At 40.5% G+C, this 21,426-nt stretch overlaps 2 protein-coding genes across 2 annotated transcripts; both read left to right on the forward strand.

Annotated features, from left to right (window-relative positions):
* The first annotated feature begins 4,066 nt into the window (after positions 1–4,066).
* On the forward strand, positions 4,067–15,241 carry LOC115756245 (paladin). Its single transcript, XM_030695946.2, has 19 exons — positions 4,067–4,568; positions 5,140–5,271; positions 5,889–5,960; positions 6,345–6,415; positions 6,537–6,636; positions 6,726–6,824; positions 7,544–7,670; positions 8,190–8,323; positions 8,404–8,463; positions 8,614–8,849; positions 9,530–9,959; positions 10,473–10,796; positions 10,906–11,508; positions 11,622–11,792; positions 12,645–12,872; positions 12,956–13,239; positions 13,757–14,038; positions 14,317–14,439; positions 14,833–15,241. The coding sequence occupies exons 1-19, from the start codon at positions 4,419–4,421 to the stop codon at positions 14,963–14,965; spliced, it is 3,759 nt and encodes a 1,252-aa protein (XP_030551806.1). The 5' UTR covers positions 4,067–4,418; the 3' UTR covers positions 14,966–15,241.
* A 1,357-nt stretch (positions 15,242–16,598) lies between these two features.
* LOC115756246 (glucose-1-phosphate adenylyltransferase large subunit 1-like) lies at positions 16,599–20,473 on the forward strand. The gene is made up of 15 exons (XM_030695947.2): positions 16,599–16,858; positions 17,201–17,323; positions 17,423–17,596; positions 17,764–17,856; positions 17,947–18,030; positions 18,139–18,194; positions 18,305–18,398; positions 18,475–18,587; positions 18,897–18,969; positions 19,235–19,315; positions 19,403–19,489; positions 19,568–19,672; positions 19,798–19,904; positions 19,978–20,038; positions 20,154–20,473. The coding sequence occupies exons 1-15, from the start codon at positions 16,634–16,636 to the stop codon at positions 20,253–20,255; spliced, it is 1,578 nt and encodes a 525-aa protein (XP_030551807.1). The 5' UTR covers positions 16,599–16,633; the 3' UTR covers positions 20,256–20,473.
* The last annotated feature ends 953 nt before the right edge of the window (positions 20,474–21,426 follow it).

Genomic DNA, 21,426 nt, shown 5'->3' on the forward strand with positions numbered 1-21,426 from the left:
ATGTTTTCCTGCTAGCGAGGCAGAATCGGGCTCCCGAGATAGACCAACTTATTTAAATATCCTTTCCCATGCCAAAGAATTGATTTGCCTCGGAGAACATGTTAATCCATGACAGCCCATCATATCATATCCCGTGTTTTCACTCCGCATTTCTCTATTTCTTTCCGCATCCGGTTCCGCTGTTGCCTGTCGCATTAGTCGCCCCTAAAGAGAAATACAAGGGATTATTTTCTTGTTTTGCCTTTTCATGCGCTGCGTAACGCCCTAGATTTAACGCACTACGGTATCATCGGCTTTGTCCTGTCCCATATCGAGTCTCACGATTTTTTCCTTTGACGCACAGGTGAGCACCTCCCTAGGAAGCCACTACCGGTCCCCGATCCTTCTGGTCTTATACCAACATGTTAGTTTGGGCTATATGGAATTGCTCTCATTTAAGCACGCTAAACGTTGGAGTTTCAAAGCTAATCGTTGCTGTTACGTCAAAAGGTGTATTTGTGACTTAATTCCAACTTTCACATATATATATATATATATATATATATATTCCAGATTCGCTCTCCTCCTATTCGATGCATGGTTCTGTTCATTCATGTCCCATTCTGTTGAAATATAACGCGCGGAAACCGACCCGGATCTTGCAAATAAATCAATGCGATAAGCACGGAAAAATTAACGAGGAACGATAAAGGACACCAGAGATTACGTGGTTCGGTCCGAATATCGGTACCTACATCTACGGGAGAGCCAGCAAGAACAATCCACTATAATCGGAGAATCGGAATTACAATCGCTCAATATGCTCGTGTTTCCCGCACCTAGACTTAATTGGATATAATAAACTCACGAACAAATCTTCTCTCTTCAGACTTCTTCGCGCGACCAGAAGAACCTCTCCATCTGCTCGCCCTTTTCTACGAAGGTGTCTGTGCGCGGCACGTCACTATTTTTTTTGTCGTGCGGCTCATCTCTCTGGGAAAAAGGATTCCTCTTCCCTTTTACGGATATGGCAGGCGTAAGAAAACCAAGGAAGCAAAACCCTTGCTTTTTACTTTCCTCCTCACTGTTGGGGCCCACAAGCTTTCTTTGTACGACCAAAAAAAGGAGAGTCACAATTCTTCTCAAAGTCTGACCATGCATTTAAATATAATAAAATAAGTGAAACCCCTTTTGTCTTGTAGTGGCTAACATTCTTTTTCTCGTGTAGTCGCTCAAGATGCCCATCTGCAGTGGAACTTATCCAGTGCACGAGGTGATTCTTCTTCCAACGGAAACAAATCTCCGCGCATATAAAATCTAATCCCAATTCGAATTCTCAAATTTATTTCGTAACAGATTCGAAACGGTTAAGAAAAACTCGAGACATAATTTAACACATTCGCTATCCTAGAAGCCCGTTAAGAGCCGCTCTTTATCCAAACTCTCTGGGCGCGGCGACCACTCTCTGCCCTTATCGCATCGAGTCGTCACAAGCCGATACTACTTGCCCTCACCCAGTTATGTCAATAAGTTCTAGCAATAAACAAAACGATAGTCTCATACCAATTTCTTTTCGAGCAGGGTGATAGAAATTCCATTTAATTTAGGTAAATCTCGGTTCAAGCGTTTGATCATATCATCTTACTAAAGGAGGAGGAGAATAATGTGTTGATCTGTAACAGCCCTTCATGTCATATCCCATGCTTTCGCTCTGTATTTCGCCGTTTCTTCCCGTGCCCCCGTCCGATGTTGTTGGTCACGTTAATCGTCCTAAGAGGAAAAATAAGATTTTCTTTTTTTTTTCCATTTTCGCCTTATGTGCGTAGGCACTATTATACTACATAGTTATCTCAGAAAATTCTAGCGATCGATAACGAAGGATTATAAAGTATCTTTTGGACCAACAAATCTCTCAGCCGGTAAGTGACCCTTTCGGAAAACGATCAGTGCCAATCAAATGAACACAGAGAATCCTCTTCTCAAAGCGTTTTAATTAAAAGACCCGGTGACGCAAAAGGCGCACTAATCAGAACCCCATCTCTTGAAAAATGTTCCTTTCGAGTGTGAAAATCGATTTGACATGGTGCTCGTGATGTCAACTTCGGAGACCCATAAACGAGAAGAAGCAAAGTCAAACTAAGTAAGACAGATGTCATTCACCAATTACGGCCAAGGAGTCATCTGGCAGCATCAAATGCAAAAATCCATCTCTGGGATTAATTGCTTTTGACCCCCATTAATGTTAACCCAATCTCCTTTTGACTCATTTATAAACACGCCCGATTCGCGCGTCTCAGCCGGAGCTCCGTTACCTTACGAGGACGTGCAGCCGGATCGATCCCGCCTGGGAATCGGAATCGGATCGCCATAGAAACCGATCGATTTCTCTCTCGCTCGTTTAAGCCTCGCAATCCTCGTTCCGTTCCGACTCGCCTTCGCCGGCTCGTAAAAAATGAAACAAGAGAAAAACAGATCATCGGCCCAAGAACCGATAACCAGTTTTAAAAGGAAAGATTTCAGATGTCAGGAAATGAAATTCACCTGTCTGAGAACCGATCATTTCCACCGTCCACGAAGTAAGAAGGCCCCGCCTGTAAAGTCCACTTTGATAATTGCATTTTTATCACATGGGTCTTTCATGTGCGAGCAACACGTCAGGAGCTTCCTAATGATTTTTCTTTGTTTCTTTTTCTTTTTTTTTTTTTTTTGTAAAGAGGGTTGGGAAACCACGTTTCTGGCGTGGCAATTTGGTAAAAACAAACTAAAATTCCACGTCATCTCGAGGAAGGCGTGAGCAAGAACGAGAGCGTGGGGCCGAAGTTATCCGTTTCCCAGGTCCCAGAGAGTTACGTGGCGGCTTGTGATTGGCTGTTGGGCATCCGCCAGGCTTTCGCGCAGAATATCCGCTGCTCCCCATCCCCGTTTCTTCTCCAAAAAAAAAAAAATTAATTAATTAATTAATAAAAGAAGAATAAAACGAATATTCTTTTCTTTCATTTTAATAGAAAGGGCCAAAAAAGGGAGTAATGCCAGCTGTGAAAGGCAAAATGTAGAGCTCAACCCATATCGCTCTCTTTTCCATATTTATGTAAAAGGTAAAAAAAAATCTTTCAAACAAAAAAAGAAAAAATCCAAGAAAGATTACAAGACAACCTCACCCATTTTCAAGAGGATTTGTTACCGTACATGATGGTTTCCCATCCCTAAATGAACGATGAATCATAATGACGATGATCGGGGATAATCCCTCGCATCTTGCGAAATTTCGTCTTTCGAGATGTTAAGATTTGATGTACCCTTTTTTTTTCCCCTCGAAAAGAGCTCGGGTGTCCGAGAGTCTTTTCTCTCTTTACTCGCTCAAGACTTTTTCATCACCCCCCCCCTTCCTCTTTTACGGATTTGCAAAGCAAAAAGATAGAGAAAAAAAAGACTTGATTTTCCTTCTGTTGCTTAAGTTTTAGAGTCTCGCTCCCAAAGAAGAAGAATGTAAAAGGGGAACACGATCGATCTCTAAAGAAATCATGAGAAAGAAAACTCACACAAAGAGGCCTACCTTCTCGGAATGCGTTCATATAAATACGAAATTTCTCGACGTAGCGATCGGATTGCTCGATGCAAAAAATTACTAAAAAATACTGACCAACATTATCGATAAAAATGTTTTTTTATATTTATTGCATTGCAATAATTATGCACTTGAAATGCGACTATTCTTCTTTTTCATATATCTGTTTCTTCTTCTTCTTCTTCTTCTTTTTAAAAAAAAAAGATATATCTGTTTCTTAGTCATTTCACACGCAATTCACGTTCTTATGTTTAACCAAAAAAGGAAAAGAAAAAAAGAAAAAAAAAATGTTCTCATGTTAGCGCACTTGATAGGAACTCCAGCCACGCCGAATCATAAAGTAAACCCCACGCCCCTCCCCCCCCAACACAACAAACAAACCCAAACCAAAAAAAAAAGGAAAAAGGAAAAAGAAAAAGGAGAAACGGGAGAGATAAAAACCCAGAGGCTCTTGCTTCATCAATGTACGCACAATCACAATCACAATCACGCTCCCCTCCTCGTTTCGTCTCCTCCTCCTTCTCTCTGCAATTCTCGTGTCTCTGCTCTCCGCTCATTCCATTTCTCTTCCTGTTTGTCGCTCCTCCTCCGACTCCACTCTCCTCCCATTCCCGCCCACTTCCTCTGCTTCCGCTTCTCTCGCTCTCTTTCCCTCTCTCTCTCTTCGCGTCTCGTCAATCGGCATTTGGACTGAGGTTTTACGAGGCCGCCCCCCCGTCTGCGAGAGTCGCTCCTTCGAGCTTTGCGCCAATACTGATCGACGGCGACGGACAAGCGTGACGGAGCGAGGGTTTTTTTTTTCTTTTTTCCTGAGCGCGTGGCTGCGTGTCTGAGCGGAAATCGTAAGCTGCCTCTCTGGAGTGTTAAATGAGCCATGTCGATGCCGAAGGAGCCCGAGCTGGTTATGAAGCTGCGGGGAGGCTCGGTGCTTGGGAAGAAGACGATTCTCAAGAGCGATCACTTCCCCGGTTGCCAGAACAAGCGCTTGTCCCCGCAGATCGACGGCGCTCCTAATTATCGTCAGGTTTCGAGGCCCTTTCCTTCGCTACTCATCTTGCGTTTGAAACATCTGCCTTTTTGTTGATACGATAAATGTCGGTGCGGCTGCGCTTCATGCATGTGTGGATTACTGATTGCTCTTTTCTCTGCTGGGTTGATAGTTTTCGAGTAGGCGGCGATCGTATTACTTGCTGTTACTTTATGTCGGGGAGAATTTGTTTCTAGTAGCTAGCTGGAATGTTTTTATGTTCATCGGAGAGGAATGTGGTTCGTGTAATGCCTTTATAAGTTGATTGCCTGACGCGCCCCACTAATTTCGCAAGGTTTTATGAAGTTATGGACTGATTGATTCTCCTCTTTGTTGCCAATTTGGAATGTCTATCTTGTCATTAGTTTTCTGAGGTTGTGCAGTGGCTTTTTACTGGATATGAATGACTTCTGTAGCGTAGGTAGGGGTTGACTGGATTGTCTGTTACGTAGAGCTCTATGTTTAACTTGTCCATTGGTGGTTTTGTCAATTGCCCGTGCACTGTAATTAATGTGACTAGTAGTGCCTAATTTGTATCATGTTCTCATCTGCTGGGGACTTTGCACAGGCTGATTCGTTGCATGTCCATGGTGTTGCTATTCCAACCATTCATGGAATAAGGAATGTCCTTAAGCATATCGGTGCCCAAATTGATGGGAAGGGAGTTAAAGTTCTCTGGATTAATCTGCGTGAGGAACCGGTAAATGCATCTAATGAGACCAAAGCATTCAAATTAATGTACTGTTTTGTGCCTACTACTTATTTTTTCTTTGAGTTGTGTCAACTCCGTTGTATTGGACCGTTGTGTCTTCTTTATGAGTTGCATCTATCTAGAAGTTTCTTTTAACTGTCTTTTCCCCTAAGCAGCCTCGGTTTCTCTCTTAAATAAATAAGAGCAATCTAAAGGGTTGAGCAAAATTTTGATTGATGATGTCATGTACTTGCTACGCATTGCGTTTGACCCGTTGTTTCCCTCCATTTTGCCTTTTAGCTAGAGAATCTGAAAATATTGGAGGGACAAACAAGCATTAATTTTGTCCATGGAGTTCATATCCTCCTTAATTGCATTACCACATGGCAGGATGTTTCCCACTTATGGCTTCTTTTGTCCGTGTCCTTTTTTGTCCAAAAACTAGTGGAAAGAATGAAATTCAAATGCATTCATGATCCGTTGGACGATAATTGAGTGGTTGATACTTTCTTAAATCTTTATTAGTTGGACCCCACAAGGGAGACAGTTGTCCGTTGCATGTTTTTTGCAAGAAGCAGAATCCCCGTATTTGTGAAGCTTATCTGTTTTCTTTGCCTTTTGAACAGGTCATATACATTAACGGACGACCCTTTGTTTTGCGTGATGAGGAAAAGCCCCTTTCCAACCTTGAATTGACGGTATGTTACACTGCCAAGATCACACCATTCTCAATTAGGTTCTTTATCTTTACTGCATGATCAAATGATTGATGTGCATGTTGGTTTTGCCATTATTCTGTTGGCTTTGTCATTGTTGTCGTTGCTTCATATGGCGAGAGATTTACTTACATATGTGGAAAGATGAGGAAGCTGTGAGTCCCAATTACTCTAGAGCTCATATTTAGGCAATCAAGTTGTTGAATTGATTGGATATTTTTTCTTCTGACCTGATTTATCTTAGATTTTATCCTTAAATATTCTAAATCCTTGTTTATCTTTTAAGAATGTATTGATGTCACGGCTTTTGTAGCAATATTCTGATTCATGTTTTGCTTTTATACCTGTCCATCTGAATCTTATTAGGGAATCAACAGGGATAGGGTTGAACAAATGGAGGAAAGACTGAAAGAAGATATCATGATGGAAGCAGCAAGGTATGTACTCTCTCGTCATAGCACCATACGTCAATTTTAGTATTCAGCGGTTTCCTTGACAGTACAATCAGTTGATAATTTCGGTAATAGCATAATGTTATTGCGCATTTTGACTTAGCAGATATGGAAATAAAATCCTTGTCACTGATGAACTGCCAGACTATCAGATCGTGGACCAATGGGAACCTGTGTCTCATGATTCTGTGAAGACCCCACTCGAGGTATCATGCTCATATCAGACTTATTGCTAGAGGACAATAAGTGCTTCCATTTTCATCTTTATGTTCTCACTGTTATATCTTTGACACAGGTGTACCAGGAATTGCAAGTTGAAAGGTACCTTGTGGACTACGAACGAGTTCCCTTAACTGATGAAAAGGCTCCAGAGGAACAAGATGTCGACGATTTGGTAAGTAAAGATGTTTTAAATTTTGTTTGCTTCATTGGATGAACTCCCTACTGTCTAATGAGTACAAGTGGTTACTATATTATACCCGGTGGATTCATGGAAGTTTTTCTCTATTTCCTATTTCAAGTGATGGGAAGGGAGGACATCTTTCAAAATATAACGGAATAATTGCATGTGGTTTACATGGCTGAGCTTTGCGAAGATTAGCGAGACAGCTTATGTTTTAGTCAATGGAGTATCGAATCTTCTCAGAGCCTCCTCATTATGTTCGCTTCCATACTGTCTCTGAGTTGTCAATTCAGTGCATGCATATGTTTGAGATCTTGTAATATTTACCGGTTCTTCTCTCTAGGTCTTTCAAATTTATGTAAGGCTAGAAAGTGAGAGATTATAATAACTTCCTGCTAGATGGATAATTGTTTGGGACATAGTTTCTTCACTCAGTGAAGCAAACGGGCATATATGATTGCGAAAACACTATTATGTGGTGCCTGCGCATGTTTTCAGTGAATATGCGGAACCAAACCTAGTTTAGACAGTGCGAACTATCCGTCCAGAGTATGTTTCAAACAGCTGTGAAATATTGACTGATAATTCAATTACTTGTATTTCACTGTGTGCCCTGGCACTGGTGCTATAGATACGATCTCTATAAATGCTTTTTCTGCCCTTGGATTCCGGATATTGACTAGTATCCCATTTCTCCTTCATAATTTTAGGTTGACAAAATTTCTCATGTTGATGTAAACACTGAGATAATATTCAACTGCCAAATGGGCCGTGGAAGGACAACCACAGGGATGGTGATTGCGACCTTGATCTACCTCAATCGGATTGGAGATTCAGGTTAGTTTAATGTAAAATACTTTGCCTTCATGGCATAAGGGAAACCAAACTGTTGCTAATCTTGATGCAATATTTAGTATTTGTCTAGATTCTTGATTATCAGGTGAATAATGTTATTGGCAAAATATTGTCACATGCTTCCAAAAAGGAAAGTTACAAGAAATGAGTTCCTGTATCTTTTGTTCTTCAATTAAGCTTGCCACTTGTACTTAGGTTGATGTCTCTTCGATTACCCCTGTAAAACCATGGTTTCGTTTTGTCCCAATTGCTGGACAGATGCTGAGGACACTGTGGTCCTTCATGATAAGATGAAGAGTAACTTAAAGGCCATCGTTATCCTTTGCTCTAAAATGATATAGTTTAACTTTTTAAGGTCATGTCATGGGTTATACCTCTCCAAACATAGGAGGATCCCTCTGTTTAGATGCCTCCTCTGCAATGTTTCTCTCTCTCTCTCTCTCTCTCTCTCTCTTACATAGACCTTCTTTTAAGTGATTTTTCCTTTTTTTTGGCATGAAGGTATTCCAAGGAGCAACTCAATTGGAAGGGTTTTAGATTCTGGTTCTAATGTCACAGTGAATTTACCAAATTCAGAGGAAGCAACTCGAAGAGGAGAATATGCAGTCATAAGAAGCTTGATTCGGGTTTTAGAAGTAATTGATGTTACCTCTTTTCTGATCCTGAGGTCGATTCTTAGATTGGTTTACTATGTCAACTAATATTATATGTTTAGGGTGGTGTTGAAGGGAAAAGACAGGTCGACAAAGTCATCGACAAGTGTGCATCCATGCAGGTATGGCATCACAAAGTCACCTAATGCATTTTTCGGAGCATGCTTATCTCCATTAGATTCCTGATTGGGTCGATGAATACTTTGCATAGGATCTCTCTGAGTTCGGTTCGTCTATCATTTTCTAAAATTTTGCATGAAATTTGTTTGCAGAACTTACGTGAGGCCATCGCCACCAATCGCAGTAAAATTTTGCGTGAACCTGATGAGATGAGGAGGGAGGCATCACTTTCAACTTTTGTAGAATACTTGGAGAGATACTACTATCTCATATGTTTTGCTGTATATGTCCATTCAGAAAGAAAGGTGTTGCGCTCTAGTTCTTTGGGTCGTTGTGCTTTTGCTGATTGGATGAAAGCGAGACCAGAACTTTATAGCATAATTCGCAGGTAAAATATTGATCTTATATCACATATGGACATTCAGATTGAAGGTTTTGCTGGACACAAACATAACGAGATGAAATTGAATGAAGTCTTGAACCTTTTGGTCAGATGCATGCATGCCAATAAGTTGAATTGTTAAGAGAAAAGTTAAGTTTGAATGTGCATTTATTAACCTTTTCTTAAGGTCAGGATAGTGTGAACTCAGATAGGAAAGTTTATTATGTACCTTTCAGTTTCCAAGTTTCTGCCTTCTTGCGTTGAGCAGAAGCTTAGCTCTATTAGTCATTTTACTGGGTCAGCTTTGAGTTTGACCTCAGGTGGAATATGTTTGGTTCACTTGTTCGTCCCAGCTTATGAGTAGGCTTTTTGATTGCAAAAGTGATATCACGACAGTTTTTCTCATCATGCTCAATGTTCTTTGGAATGGTTTAAGGTATTTCATGAATTACTAGGTTGTTGATGGTGAAAAAAAAAGGTGAAACTGTGCCAAGCAAATGAGGCATTAACTGTACAAATCGAGTATCTATTATCCAGGACTAATATCATCATGTCATCTTCCTGAAATTACTAATAGCTCTAATTCCAATCGTGATTATACAAGCATTTTGGGTTTTTCTACGGGCAGTGTTTCTAATATCAACAACTCTGACAGCCTCCTCTTTCTATAACAACGGTTTTTGTAGATTGCTCAGAAGGGACCCAATGGGTGCCCTTAAATATGCAAATTTGGAGCCATCTCTTATGAAGATGGCTGAATCAGCTGATGGCCGGCCTTATGAGATGAGTGTGGTTGCTGCCAGGAGAAATGGGGAGGTTCTTGGCAGTCAAACAGTTTTGAAAAGTGATCACTGTCCTGGTTGTCAAAATCCCAGTTTACCTGAGCGAGTGGAGGGTGCCCCTAATTTCAGAGAAGTTCCTGGATTTCCCGTTTATGGAGTTGCAAATCCAACTATTGATGGCATAAGATCAGTCATACGGAGGATAGGTAGTGGCATATGTGGTCGCCCTGTCTTTTGGCATAATATGAGGGAAGAACCTGTGATTTACATCAATGGAAAGCCATTTGTTCTTCGTGAAGTGGAGAGACCATACAAGAATATGCTGGAATACTCGGTATAACTAACTTTCTTGCATTTGCTGCATGACGACCAGTGAATAATGACAATCTTTCAATCGACATCTTTCTATGATTGATGTGATCATTGTTATGGGTTGCATAGCAATCACATGCCACTTGTAATGAATTGCATATCAACAAAGACCCTTCTAGGATTAGTGCAATGCACAGTTCAACCACACATACGCATATGCACACATGCAAGCACAACAAGCATGCGGCATCACTGGAAAAAAAGCGTCTAGAACAAAATATGTATTGTTTTCTTACAAGAAAACTTGGTAGCTATGAGTTGGGAGTTTTCTATTGAGTTGCAACAGGTGACTTGGACTGTTTCACCTACATTGAATGTATACAAGACACTTGTTAGTTGTATAATATTCATCATTATGGGTGTGTATGTATTGTCAAAAACATGTTACTTCACAAGGTGCTAGTCAAGCCCATATTTTCTTTGGTGGTGAGTGTTCCTTCACTTTCTTGATTGTAATAAACTGACATGCATTCAGGGAATCGATCGAGAGAGAGTGGAGAAAATGGAAGCTCGGTTAAAAGAAGACATTCTTAGAGAAGCTGAAACATATGGGCGTGCTATCATGGTTATTCATGAAACAGAAGATGGGCAGATTTTTGATGCTTGGGAACATGTAGATTCTTCTTCTGTGCAGACGCCTCTTGAAGTGTTCGAAAACTTGGAATCTGATGGCTTCCCGGTTAAGTACGCACGGGTGCCCATAACTGATGGTAAAGCTCCGAAGAGTTCCGACTTTGACACATTGGCGATGAACATTTCTTCTGCCTCCAAGGACACAGCATTTGTTTTCAATTGCCAGGTAGACTTCAAACTGCTTCTTTGAGTTTTTGTGACTAGGAAATCGAATGTAACAAGCTATTTTACTGAATTTTCCTCATATTATGTTATTGTCTATGTGGCCTTCATAGATGGGCAGAGGAAGGACGACAACAGGAACTGTGATTGCTTGCCTTCTAAAACTCAGAATCGATTATGGTAGACCAATTAAAATCCTGTTTGACGACGTGAAGCAGGAAGAGGTGGATGATGGCACCTCAAGCGGTGAGGAAAATGGTGGTAATGGTGCCGCCTCTACTTCTCCAGTGTCTAAAGAGAAACTTAGCGAGGAAGAAGGTCGTGCTTTTGGCATAAACGATATTGTATTATTATGGAAGATAACAAGACTGTTTGACAATGGTTTGGAGTGCCGTGAAGCCTTAGATGCTATCATTGATAGATGTTCTGTTCTGCAAAACATACGTCAAGCTGTTTTATGTTACAGAAAGGTATTCAACCAACAACATGTTGAGCCTAGAGTAAGGCGAGTGGCACTGAATCGCGGTGCTGAGTATTTGGAGAGATACTTCCGCCTGATTGCATTTGCAGCATATCTTGGGAGTGAAGCATTTGATGGTTTTTGTGGACAAGGAGGAATGAAAATGACATTTAAGACTTGGCTACATCAGAGACCAGAAGCTCAAGCTATGAAATGGAGTATCAGATTAAGGCCTGGACGCTTTTTTTCTGTTCCTGTATGTTGTAACCTTCTTTTATTACATGAATGAATTACAGATTAAAATTTTGATAAGCCTATTGCATTTTTGTCTCTTAATAGTTATCTAGTTCTTTTGATTTTAATATTCAGGAGTTGAGAGCACCACAAGAGTCCCAACGTGGAGATGCAGTAATGGAGGCCATTGTCAAATCCCGTAATGGTTCTGTCTTGGGCAAAGGCTCCATCCTCAAAATGTACTTTTTTCCTGGTCAGAGAACTTCTAGCCACATACAAATTCATGGTGCACCCCATGTTTACAAGGTATGTTTTAGAACCAGATACTTAAAAGTGAACCTATCCATTAGCATGGATGAGATCAGCATTAGACTTTTCTTTAGTGGTATCTCACATATTAAAGCATGAACCCCTAAAGCATTGAGTCCTATCCTGGATAATTTAACTCTCTTTGTATTTGTCGAATGTGCTTGAACTCTAAAGGCTCTGTTAATCAATTCAAGGTATTATTCTGAAACTTTGTTTAAAGCATAACTGGAATAGTTTGAGCTTGATGTGAGACTTGCTATTACCGAATGGTTGTTTGAAGATGGAAAAATCGTACATAGGGATGCAGTATGCTAGAGTTTGATTTTGACCTGAAGTAGTCTAGTCAATTGTCTGCCACTGAACATCTCTGTCTTGGTACTAGTCTGCATTCAAAGTAGCTTCACTAGTTTTTCAAACGTTGAGATCATCAACAAGTTCAAACTTGAATAGCAGTCTGTACTTGTTATGGAGGCTTGGTTGTGGTCATTGCCTTCTCTTTGACCTAGACATATACGGTTTAATGCAACACGAGGGAAACGACTATAATATCACTGGCACTCACTGTGTTTCCCCTCCAGTTGTTGAACTCGGCATTTCTCTTGTCTCAGTGATTTATTCACGGTGCGACCAACATGGTCAACCGTGGGTCTCTGGACTGATTCATGAAAGATGGGCTAAAGGCTGGCTAAGCTTCAGTTTCTTTTCCAAGTCGAAAAGCCTAGTCCTTTCTCTATGGGTATACTTACGCAAAACTTCAAAATGCTATCATGATTAGCTCATAATGTGAGAAACATTTCTTGAAATATAACTTGGTCATCATTTTCAAGCTAACATCTGTATTTGCTTTAGGTGGATGGGTACCCTGTGTTTAGCATGGCAACTCCAACAATTGCTGGTGCAAAGGAGATGTTAGCATATCTTGGTGCCAAGTCCGCTGCAGGAGTGACATCTCAGAAAGTGATAATAACTGATCTTAGGGAAGAGGCAGTTGTTTACATCAATGGCGTCCCATTTGTCCTCAGGGAATTGAATAAACCCGTCGAGACACTTAAGCATGCCGGGATTACTGGCCCTGTGGTGTGTTATCACGGTCATAGGTCCATTGTTCTATAAATTAGACATAAGCAAAGGTGACTCAACTTTAACTGATTTCTGTGCAGGTGGAACACATGGAAGCACGGCTCAAAGAAGATATATTGTTTGAGGTTAGGGAGTCCAGTGGGCAAATGCTTTTACATCGTGAAGAATATAACCCCACATCACATCAGTCGAGTGTCATAGGATACTGGGAGAACATCCTAACTGATGATATTAAGACACCAGCTGAAGTGTATGCTTCTCTGAAGGATGAAGGTTATAATATCACATACAGGAGGATACCATTGACCAGAGAGAGAGAAGCTTTAGCTTCTGACGTCGATGCTGTCCAATACTGTAAAGATGAGTAAGTGCCAATTCTTGGCTTACATCCTTTCTATATCTGTTTCCGGGTCACGAGTTTACTGCCTGATAGTGATGCGCATTCTGTTGATGGATTTGCTTAAAATAGCAAAGTGTTAAAGGATGCCTAAAGGCACTAGGTAAGCTGCAATAAATGTTCCCCACAAATGGCAACAATAAAAAATAAGGTACCTTTGTGTGCTTTATCTTGGGATAAATGCATCGGAAGTTGAACTTTTTGGAAAATCAGTTCAAGTACTAAAAATTAGAGCACACTTCAGTTTTCTTCTCTTTGATTAAATGTTGACTTTAAGGTTTCACAATGTGGGAAACAGTGGCTGTGGCAAATTGCCTTACATTACGAACTTTGTCATGATTAGCTAGTGATTGCAACGACATGGTTCTAAGTTTTTCTCTTTTTACCCCATTCTACTTTATGGATCCCTTAATATTGTTCCTGAAATTTTTCCTTTTTCTGTCAGAAAAGAACTCATGAAACTGAGACAATTTTTTTCCTGCAGCTCCGCAGGCTGTTATCTTTATGTTTCTCACACGGGCTTTGGAGGAGTTGCATATGCAATGGCAATTACTTGTATTAAACTTGAGGCAGAGACCAACTGTGATCCAAAGGCGCCACAACCAGGATCTGATATGAGGTTATGTTCTGCAGCTGGAGAGAACTTATCTAGGACTTCTGATGATGAGGCATTCAAGATGGATGATTATGGAGACATACTGAACCTTACAAGAGTTCTCGAATATGGTCCGAAGAGCAAAGCCAATGTTGACAGTATAATCAATAGGTAAATTCTCTTCTAGGACACAGATTCTTGTATCTACTGATACTGATTCTCTATTTAAGCACGAGCCTGGGTGAATGCTTCTAGGTTGTTTGCATGTTAGCACATTTCTCTAAAGGAATGTGTTCTGTCCATTTTCTCAGGAAGTACTGAAAATAATTGGCTGTGTCTCTGGAATCACTCTTCCATAGCATTTGAGTTCATTTTAACTGATCTTTATCATCTTTTTCTTGCTTCATTTTTTAGTTCCTCGTGATGCTAAGTGTTTTTGTTTTATACAGATGTGCAGGTGCTGGTCATTTACTAGGCGATATACTGTACTATAGGAAGGAATTGGAAAAGTTGTCCGACTGTGACGATGAGAAGCGATCATATCTTATGGACATGGGTATGAAGGCTTTAAGGTATCCATTCAGAGGGCATTAGGCATGTTAGATTTTGTTTGTTTAAAGTTTGCAAGCCATGCCCATGTTCATTACTGCTTTATTTGGTGTTCCTGTTCTTGAATCATGTCAGACTTGTCTAGCATTGCTTTTGTGAACCCGCCTAGAGAATTTCACTCGTGAATTGTCTCCTATCACGATGGCCTCTTGGATTGTTGCTCCACGGGCCTGTAAAATCAAGAAGAGGAGGGAGAAACCTTTTTAATATATGGAAAAATCAAGTTTTTGCTGTATTTGTGATCCATATTACTGTCCCCTTGCTGCTGTCCTCTGTTTGGGAGTATTATTAGGATTCTCTTGTGGCTAGTCGGGTGCACAAAGAATTGACGCCACGGCAATGTTTCGATTTTGCAGGAGATACTTTTATCTCATCACATTCCAATCGTACCTGTATTGCACTTCGGCGGCTGCAACAACATTTACATACTGGATGGATGCAAGACCCGAACTCGGGCATCTCTGTAGCAACCTGAGAATAGATAGATAGAATTTGAAGGCCAAGTGCCTTGCTAGAGGATATGCTGTATAGTCCATTAGTTGCCATATAGATCTGTATCATTCTCTGTTCTCTTGCGGACTTGTAGAGATAAGAAAAGGTTTAGGAAAATGCAGCTGCAAGAATGATCTTGCTCCGTATATCTTTTTCCCTGGGAGATTGTACATAAAATGTTGGTGCAAATGTTTAATCATATATATGTCGTCGAACATTGACCTGTTATTATGGAATACTAGTAAAAATTGAATGTTGACACCATTACTCAAAGCATTTCACTGTCGGTTGTACGTTCCTTAAAGACTTTTGTGCGATTAGTTTAGGAGGTAACCCGAAAGATCTCTTTCTTCTGCTTGTTACCCTCAATCATGTGTTACCCGTGCTACAAGCTGAATCTTATTTCTTTTCATTGGAAAGTCGGAGTCAGACTCCTAATGAGTGATTCTTGTCGGGCTTCGACCGAAGCTAATGTTTCCTCCTGGATCAGTCGCACATTCATTGCGTAGGAGATAAGTCTTGAGGTGCATTGTCTCGATGGACGAAACTCGGGAGGATGGAGTAAAAGAAGGGTGCAAGAGGAGAGCTGGGATAAGACCCTTGGTCTTGCTTATGAATAAAGATCTTGGCACTTGACGATCTAGTTCTACTGGGAGAAATATGAGCCAAATGCGTAGACATCATGTCTGCTGGAGAGTGTTATGAGCATATGTTCGACCCTATCGGGTTCCCTCATATTTGGTGAATGACGTACTCCGAGTACAAAGGAGGAGATATTCAGCACGTGATCGAAAGAAACAATTGAACTAACTGTCTGAAGATCTAGTTTGTTCTTCTTCATCTTCTTCTTTCTGGGGGGTTGTGAAATTGAAATGAAAGCACATGCAAAATGGAGCGAAGACAGATGAAGTTGTTGATGAAAACAGAAACCCCGAGAAGAGGGAAACGCCGTAGGAGTAGGACTCGGTTTATTTACCATCATCATATCATCGCGTAAACCCATTGAGGAGAATTATCCGAGCTCACATCCCCAACCAACAAAACGTCGGCTTTTCCCAAAAGCTGCTTCCGAATCTCGAAAACTTGACATGGTTTCATGCATTTCTTTGTTGCGAGAGCCATTCCTTGCTCCATCCAGAGGCAACTCTGCTTCTCTCCTCTCTCTCTCTCTCTCTCTCTCTCTCTCTGTTCGTTTTGTTAAATTAGAGAAGTTACATAGTTTTGCTTCCACAATCACATACTTCCATTGATGTTCTTGTTCACTTCCTAGCACAGGTAGGACTATCATCATCAACATCATTAAGAGTTTGATACGTCCTTGGTGCCAATTATCGTCTGAACGTTTCTTGCATTTCGCGAAATTCTGTTTCTTTCTTCTCTGCAGTTCTTGTTTCTTCTGGGTCACCAATGTTTAGTGACGGCAACAGGAGATAAATGATGGGCCATGGAAGAAATTTTGTAATCTCTTCTCCCAGTACGGATTGATCGTTGAAAAGTTGGTGGTGCGGATATAGCAGAAGATTTTTTTCAACTTGATTGGAGAAAAGGCTTCCTTTTGACTTCGATTTGTTCTGTGTAGTCCATTTAAGGAGCAGAGGAGCACCCCGGTCGCCGAGTACAAGTACGAAGCTGCCTTAATAATCTTCTCGTTGGAGGGGGCAGAATATGGAAATGCTGGGCTCCTGCTGCAGTCAACACTCGAAGTTGCCGTTAGGCCACGACACGTTTTTATCTTCGTCCTTCTTTGGCATGGCTTTGGATGATGTACCTCGGGGAAAGAGAGCAACCGGTGTTCGGTTAGGAAAATACAATCATGTAACAAGATTCTGCGCTGTATCTGATAGACCGCTGTTGAACTCTACCATGGCAGATGTTGCTAAAGAACTCGAGGTAAATTAATGCATACCTCATCCTTTTTCATGTCAGTGGGGGTTCTTCAATCTTTGCAAATGTCATGCTAATTTGCATAGTCAGGCGAGTCTAGTCTGTATCATCATGATCTTAATTCTTGGGGGTATTTTCAACAAGTATATAATCATGATTCTGTAAAGAAATGATCATTTCACTTTCTTGATACGCTGACCAGTGAGATGATAACTATTTGGGATTTCTAATCCCATTTTAATAGGATTATAGGATGAGACGCGATTCTCATCTAATCTTATAGGTACTTCTCTACATGTTCCTACACCATCTTAGCAGTTTCTTGTCTGACTGCGAAATCTGATGCAGACACTTCACGCCCCGATGTTTCCAGTGCCAGAAGCGGACCCAAAGACTGTCGCCTCTATAATATTAGGCGGTGGAGCTGGGACTCGGCTTTTTCCTTTGACTAAAACAAGAGCTAAGCCTGCTGTAAGCAAACTTCAGATGGCCTGAGATTGCGTTTCCTATTAAAGGTGTAATCTATCTCATTCCCATTATCGATGTCACAGCTCGTTTTCCTTGCTTCAGGTACCGATTGGCGGTTGTTACAGGCTAATAGATGTCCCAATGAGTAACTGCATCAACAGTGGGCTTAACAAGATTTATATTCTTACTCAATTCAATTCCCAGTCCCTCAATCGCCATATAGCTCGTACTTATAATCTGGGAAGTGGAATGAACTTTGGTGATGGATTTGTGGAAGTACGTCGTGATGCACCTAAAATATGTATTCCTAGTTTATGCTGATTTTTTTATATCCTTGGTATGATCGGTGTGCAACAACTTGCAATCAGTCAGAATGATTAGTTTACTGGAGTGGGACGATGAGGTAAATTAACATGTCTTAAGTTTTTCGATTATGGTGGTAGGTATTGGCGGCCACTCAAACACCAGGTGAATCTGGAAAGAAGTGGTTTCAAGGCACAGCAGATGCTGTAAGACGATTCGCCTGGCTGTTTGAGGTAGATGATTGTGCTTCTCTGCTGCCTTTAGGGCTAAACTTGGTTCCCCATCATTTCAACATCAAGTGATTTCTTTGTTAATTTTGGAAGGATGCCAAGCATAGAAACATAGAGAACATTCTGATATTATGCGGAGATCATCTCTACCGAATGGACTACATGGATTTTGTGCAGGTCAAGCCATGACTTCCATATCCCATGTCCACCGTAAATTTTTCAACATCCATTGATATTTATCGGCTTTTACTGAGACGATTGCAAAATAATGGTTCTTCCATGCAGAAGCATATAAGTTCTGGTGCTGACATATCTGTTTCGTCTCTGCCCGTGGATGACAGGCAAGTTTAAAAGAAGCATCTTCTTAGGCCTCACTTGTGATGTTTATTAAACCAATGTAACTGAGAGATTGGCTCTTATCTGGGTGTTTTACTCTTCAACTTTCATGCAGTCGAGCTTCTGACTTTGGGCTGATAAAGATTGACGAATCAGGACGGATAAAGCAATTTCTTGAAAAACCGAGGGGTGCGGACCAGAGATCAATGGTAAGTGGTAACTGGTGCTCTAATATTCATCTACTTCATTCTGTCGTCGTTTCATTCTGACTTTTCCTTGTCACAGAGAGTAGATACAGCAATTCCGGGATTATCTGCTCAAGATGTGAAAAGATTCCCCTACATTGCATCAATGGGTATATACTTGTTCAAAACAGATGTCTTGCTGAAGCTTCTCAGGTGACTAAATCTTACCTAATGGATCTAATATGCCTTCTCATGTCCGTTGATCATTCGTCCTTGGAAGGCAGTTTTTTTGCTTGCCGCCTCACAGTTCATTAAAGAGAAGCATTCAAACTTCTCAGATGGCTTCTTTGTCTTGAGATGCGATGTAAGAAAACTTCACTAAGCGTGTGTCCAACCTGAAGAGTCAATTTATTCTCTCTTCCTGCTATATCGGTCACTAAGACCCAACGCAATTGACTCAAATGCACATATCACATGGCTAAGTAGGTAATGTGTATGGTTGTCAACTTTTGTCTTCTTCAGACAGGACTATCCGACAGCCAATGATTTTGGATCAGAAGTCATTCCGATGGCTGCAAGGGACTATCATGTCCAGGTACACTCAGTGACCCTATAGCTTCCACAAACTTCTTTCTGATTATCCACGAAAAAGTTTTGCCGTTCTTTATGCTAAGTTAATAACCCTGATGGTGAACTTGTAAAGCTTTAGCATGATCATTTAATTAATTACTGTTATTGGAGATACTGCATTTTCAATGGAGATTGCTTGTGTCAATTAAAAAATTTATTTAGCATGTACCAATGAAGTCCACTCTTGTGCAATTAGACGTCCTTTAAAATTTTTGTTCATTTGGAAGTAGGCCTATCTGTTTGACGGATACTGGGAAGACATTGGGACAATCAAGTCCTTCTTCGATGCAAACTTGGCGCTCACAGATCAGGTACTTTACATTCCAAATATGTCTGCTAACAGATTTCCTCAGCTAGACAGTGCAATAATTCGCGGTCAACTTTTGCTGACTCTGAAGCCCCCCAAGTTTCACTTCTACGATCCGCAAAAACCAATCTTCACGTCTCCTCGGTTTCTACCACCAACAAAAATAGAGAAGTGCCAGGTACAGATTTAGAGTTGACAGATAGGAGTAGATGAATGAGATTTAGTTCTTGAATCATATTCTGTCTTGATCATGCAGGTCATTGATTCTATAATATCGCACGGCTGCTTTTTAAGGGAATGCAGCATTCAACATTCTATCGTGGGCATTCGTTCGAGATTGGAATACGGGGTTGAGATGAAGGCGAGTTTTCCTTCCTACTTCTTTTAGGAATACTAGGGAACTTGCGAGGAAAGCATTTATTCTCCGTTTGCAATGTTGATTCGAGCAAACGTCAGTCGAAACAGACTCTAAATCACGTTATGCAGGACACAATGATGATGGGTGCTGATTATTACCAAACCGAGGCCGAGAGAGCGGCCTTCCTGGCCGAGGGAAAAGTTCCAATCGGCGTCGGCAGAGACACAAAGATCAGGTGATTAAATGCTTTGGCACAACTGGAGTTTCTCTGAATTTCGGTTTCAATCCTTCTTGACTTTGTCCTGCAGAAACTGCATAATCGACAAGAATGCGAGAATCGGAAAGAACGTCGTAATAGCGAACAAGGGTGTAAGTGACTCTACCTCTTGCAGAGTTGTCCTCTTTAAACATGGAGCGCTCCAAAATGTGGATCATCAGATCAAGCAATGACCCTCTTCTTTGTCCAAAAATTGTATATCTGCAGAATGTAACGGAGGCCGATCGACCGTCCGAAGGGTTCTACATCCGATCCGGAATCACTGTCATCCTTAAGAATTCGATGATTCCCGATGGGAGTACCATTTAGAAATGTTCCTTAACTAGTGAGGCCAATGAGGAGCAATATGAGTGCACGAACGTGCACACCGCATACTTCCTGGCGCGGCGCGAAAGAAATATACAACCACCTAACGCGATTCAGTACATTCCAATCAATTTTGGAATCGGATACTCGAGTAATTGGACATTTGAGAAATTTTTTGGTTGCGATTCGAGCAGATGGTGGAATAAAACTTGTAGAGAAAATTTTCACGAGGACGACTTCTCCGTGTCCGACAGACACATGTTCATGAGAATCATCTCTCTTCTTTCTGCATGACTCTGAAGTTTTCTTGCCAGACGCCTAACCAAGACTATATTGATTATATTCAAGACAATAACATATGGATAATTACAACGAAATGGAAAATTCAGACAAAACAGAATTTATCCATTAAAGTCTACATGGAGTTTTATCTAAAGCGGATCAAAACGTCTGATGTAGGTTTATCCTCTTGTTAATTATTTTATTGCATAACATAACATAAGTACATGTAATAATTCGAGTATGTAAAGAGCTAGAAGTGATTTCTTCATGTTCATCGTCCCATTCCATATATTTTGGTTTTCATTTTCACGGAATTTTTCTTTTTTCATTTTGTTAAACATTTTTAGCGTATCTTTTGATTTGACAAGAGTTGATAAATATTTCATCGTCCACAATATTGTATCACAAAGAGAATTTGTTGGATATCTTGTTGAAATACGCAGCATTCCTCTAACAAATTATATAACTATTTCCCCAAGAACGCTTATAATTCCTCGATTTATTTTCATTTTAAAATAATATCCACATATACCTTCCTTTTATTATGAGAATTTTGCTAACGGGTGATTGTTAAAGAGTTTTATGCGTCAAGTTAATTATGTATAATGAATAATTAATATGCATTTATTAATTTAAATTTGATTGTATCATGACAATTGGTCGATATTTCCTGTTTGTGCTATTATATTTAATAGGGAAAAATCCAAAAAAGGGCCCGAAGTTCTCATGTTTTCTCAAATAAGAGCCCCAAGTGAATGTTGTTTCAAAAAAGGGCCCGAAGTCTTCATTTTTTTTTCAAATAAGGGCCTCAAGTCAATCTTGTTTCAAATAAGGGCTTGAAATGATCATAAAATTTCAAAAAAGGGCCTGATTTAAGGGTATTTTAGTCTTT

This window comes from Rhodamnia argentea, chromosome 7 (genome assembly GCF_020921035.1).
Source record: "Rhodamnia argentea isolate NSW1041297 chromosome 7, ASM2092103v1, whole genome shotgun sequence".
Lineage (NCBI taxonomy): Eukaryota > Viridiplantae > Streptophyta > Magnoliopsida > Myrtales > Myrtaceae > Rhodamnia > Rhodamnia argentea.

What these genes read in the sequence shown, in the direction of transcription:
- LOC115756246 (XM_030695947.2), top strand. Translation starts at nt 16,634, where the DNA reads ATGGAAATGCTGGGCTCCTGCTGCAGTCAACACTCGAAGTTGCCGTTA. An exon ending in GATTCGCCTGGCTGTTTGAG is followed by an intron (nt 17,857 to 17,946) that starts GTAGATGATTGT and finishes TAATTTTGGAAG; the next exon opens with GATGCCAAGCATAGAAACAT. An exon ending in CAAAAATAGAGAAGTGCCAG is followed by an intron (nt 19,490 to 19,567) that starts GTACAGATTTAG and finishes TTGATCATGCAG; the next exon opens with GTCATTGATTCTATAATATC.
- LOC115756245 (XM_030695946.2), top strand. Translation starts at nt 4,419, where the DNA reads ATGTCGATGCCGAAGGAGCCCGAGCTGGTTATGAAGCTGCGGGGAGGC. An exon ending in TTTCCAACCTTGAATTGACG is followed by an intron (nt 5,961 to 6,344) that starts GTATGTTACACT and finishes GAATCTTATTAG; the next exon opens with GGAATCAACAGGGATAGGGT. An exon ending in ACAAGTGTGCATCCATGCAG is followed by an intron (nt 8,464 to 8,613) that starts GTATGGCATCAC and finishes ATTTGTTTGCAG; the next exon opens with AACTTACGTGAGGCCATCGC.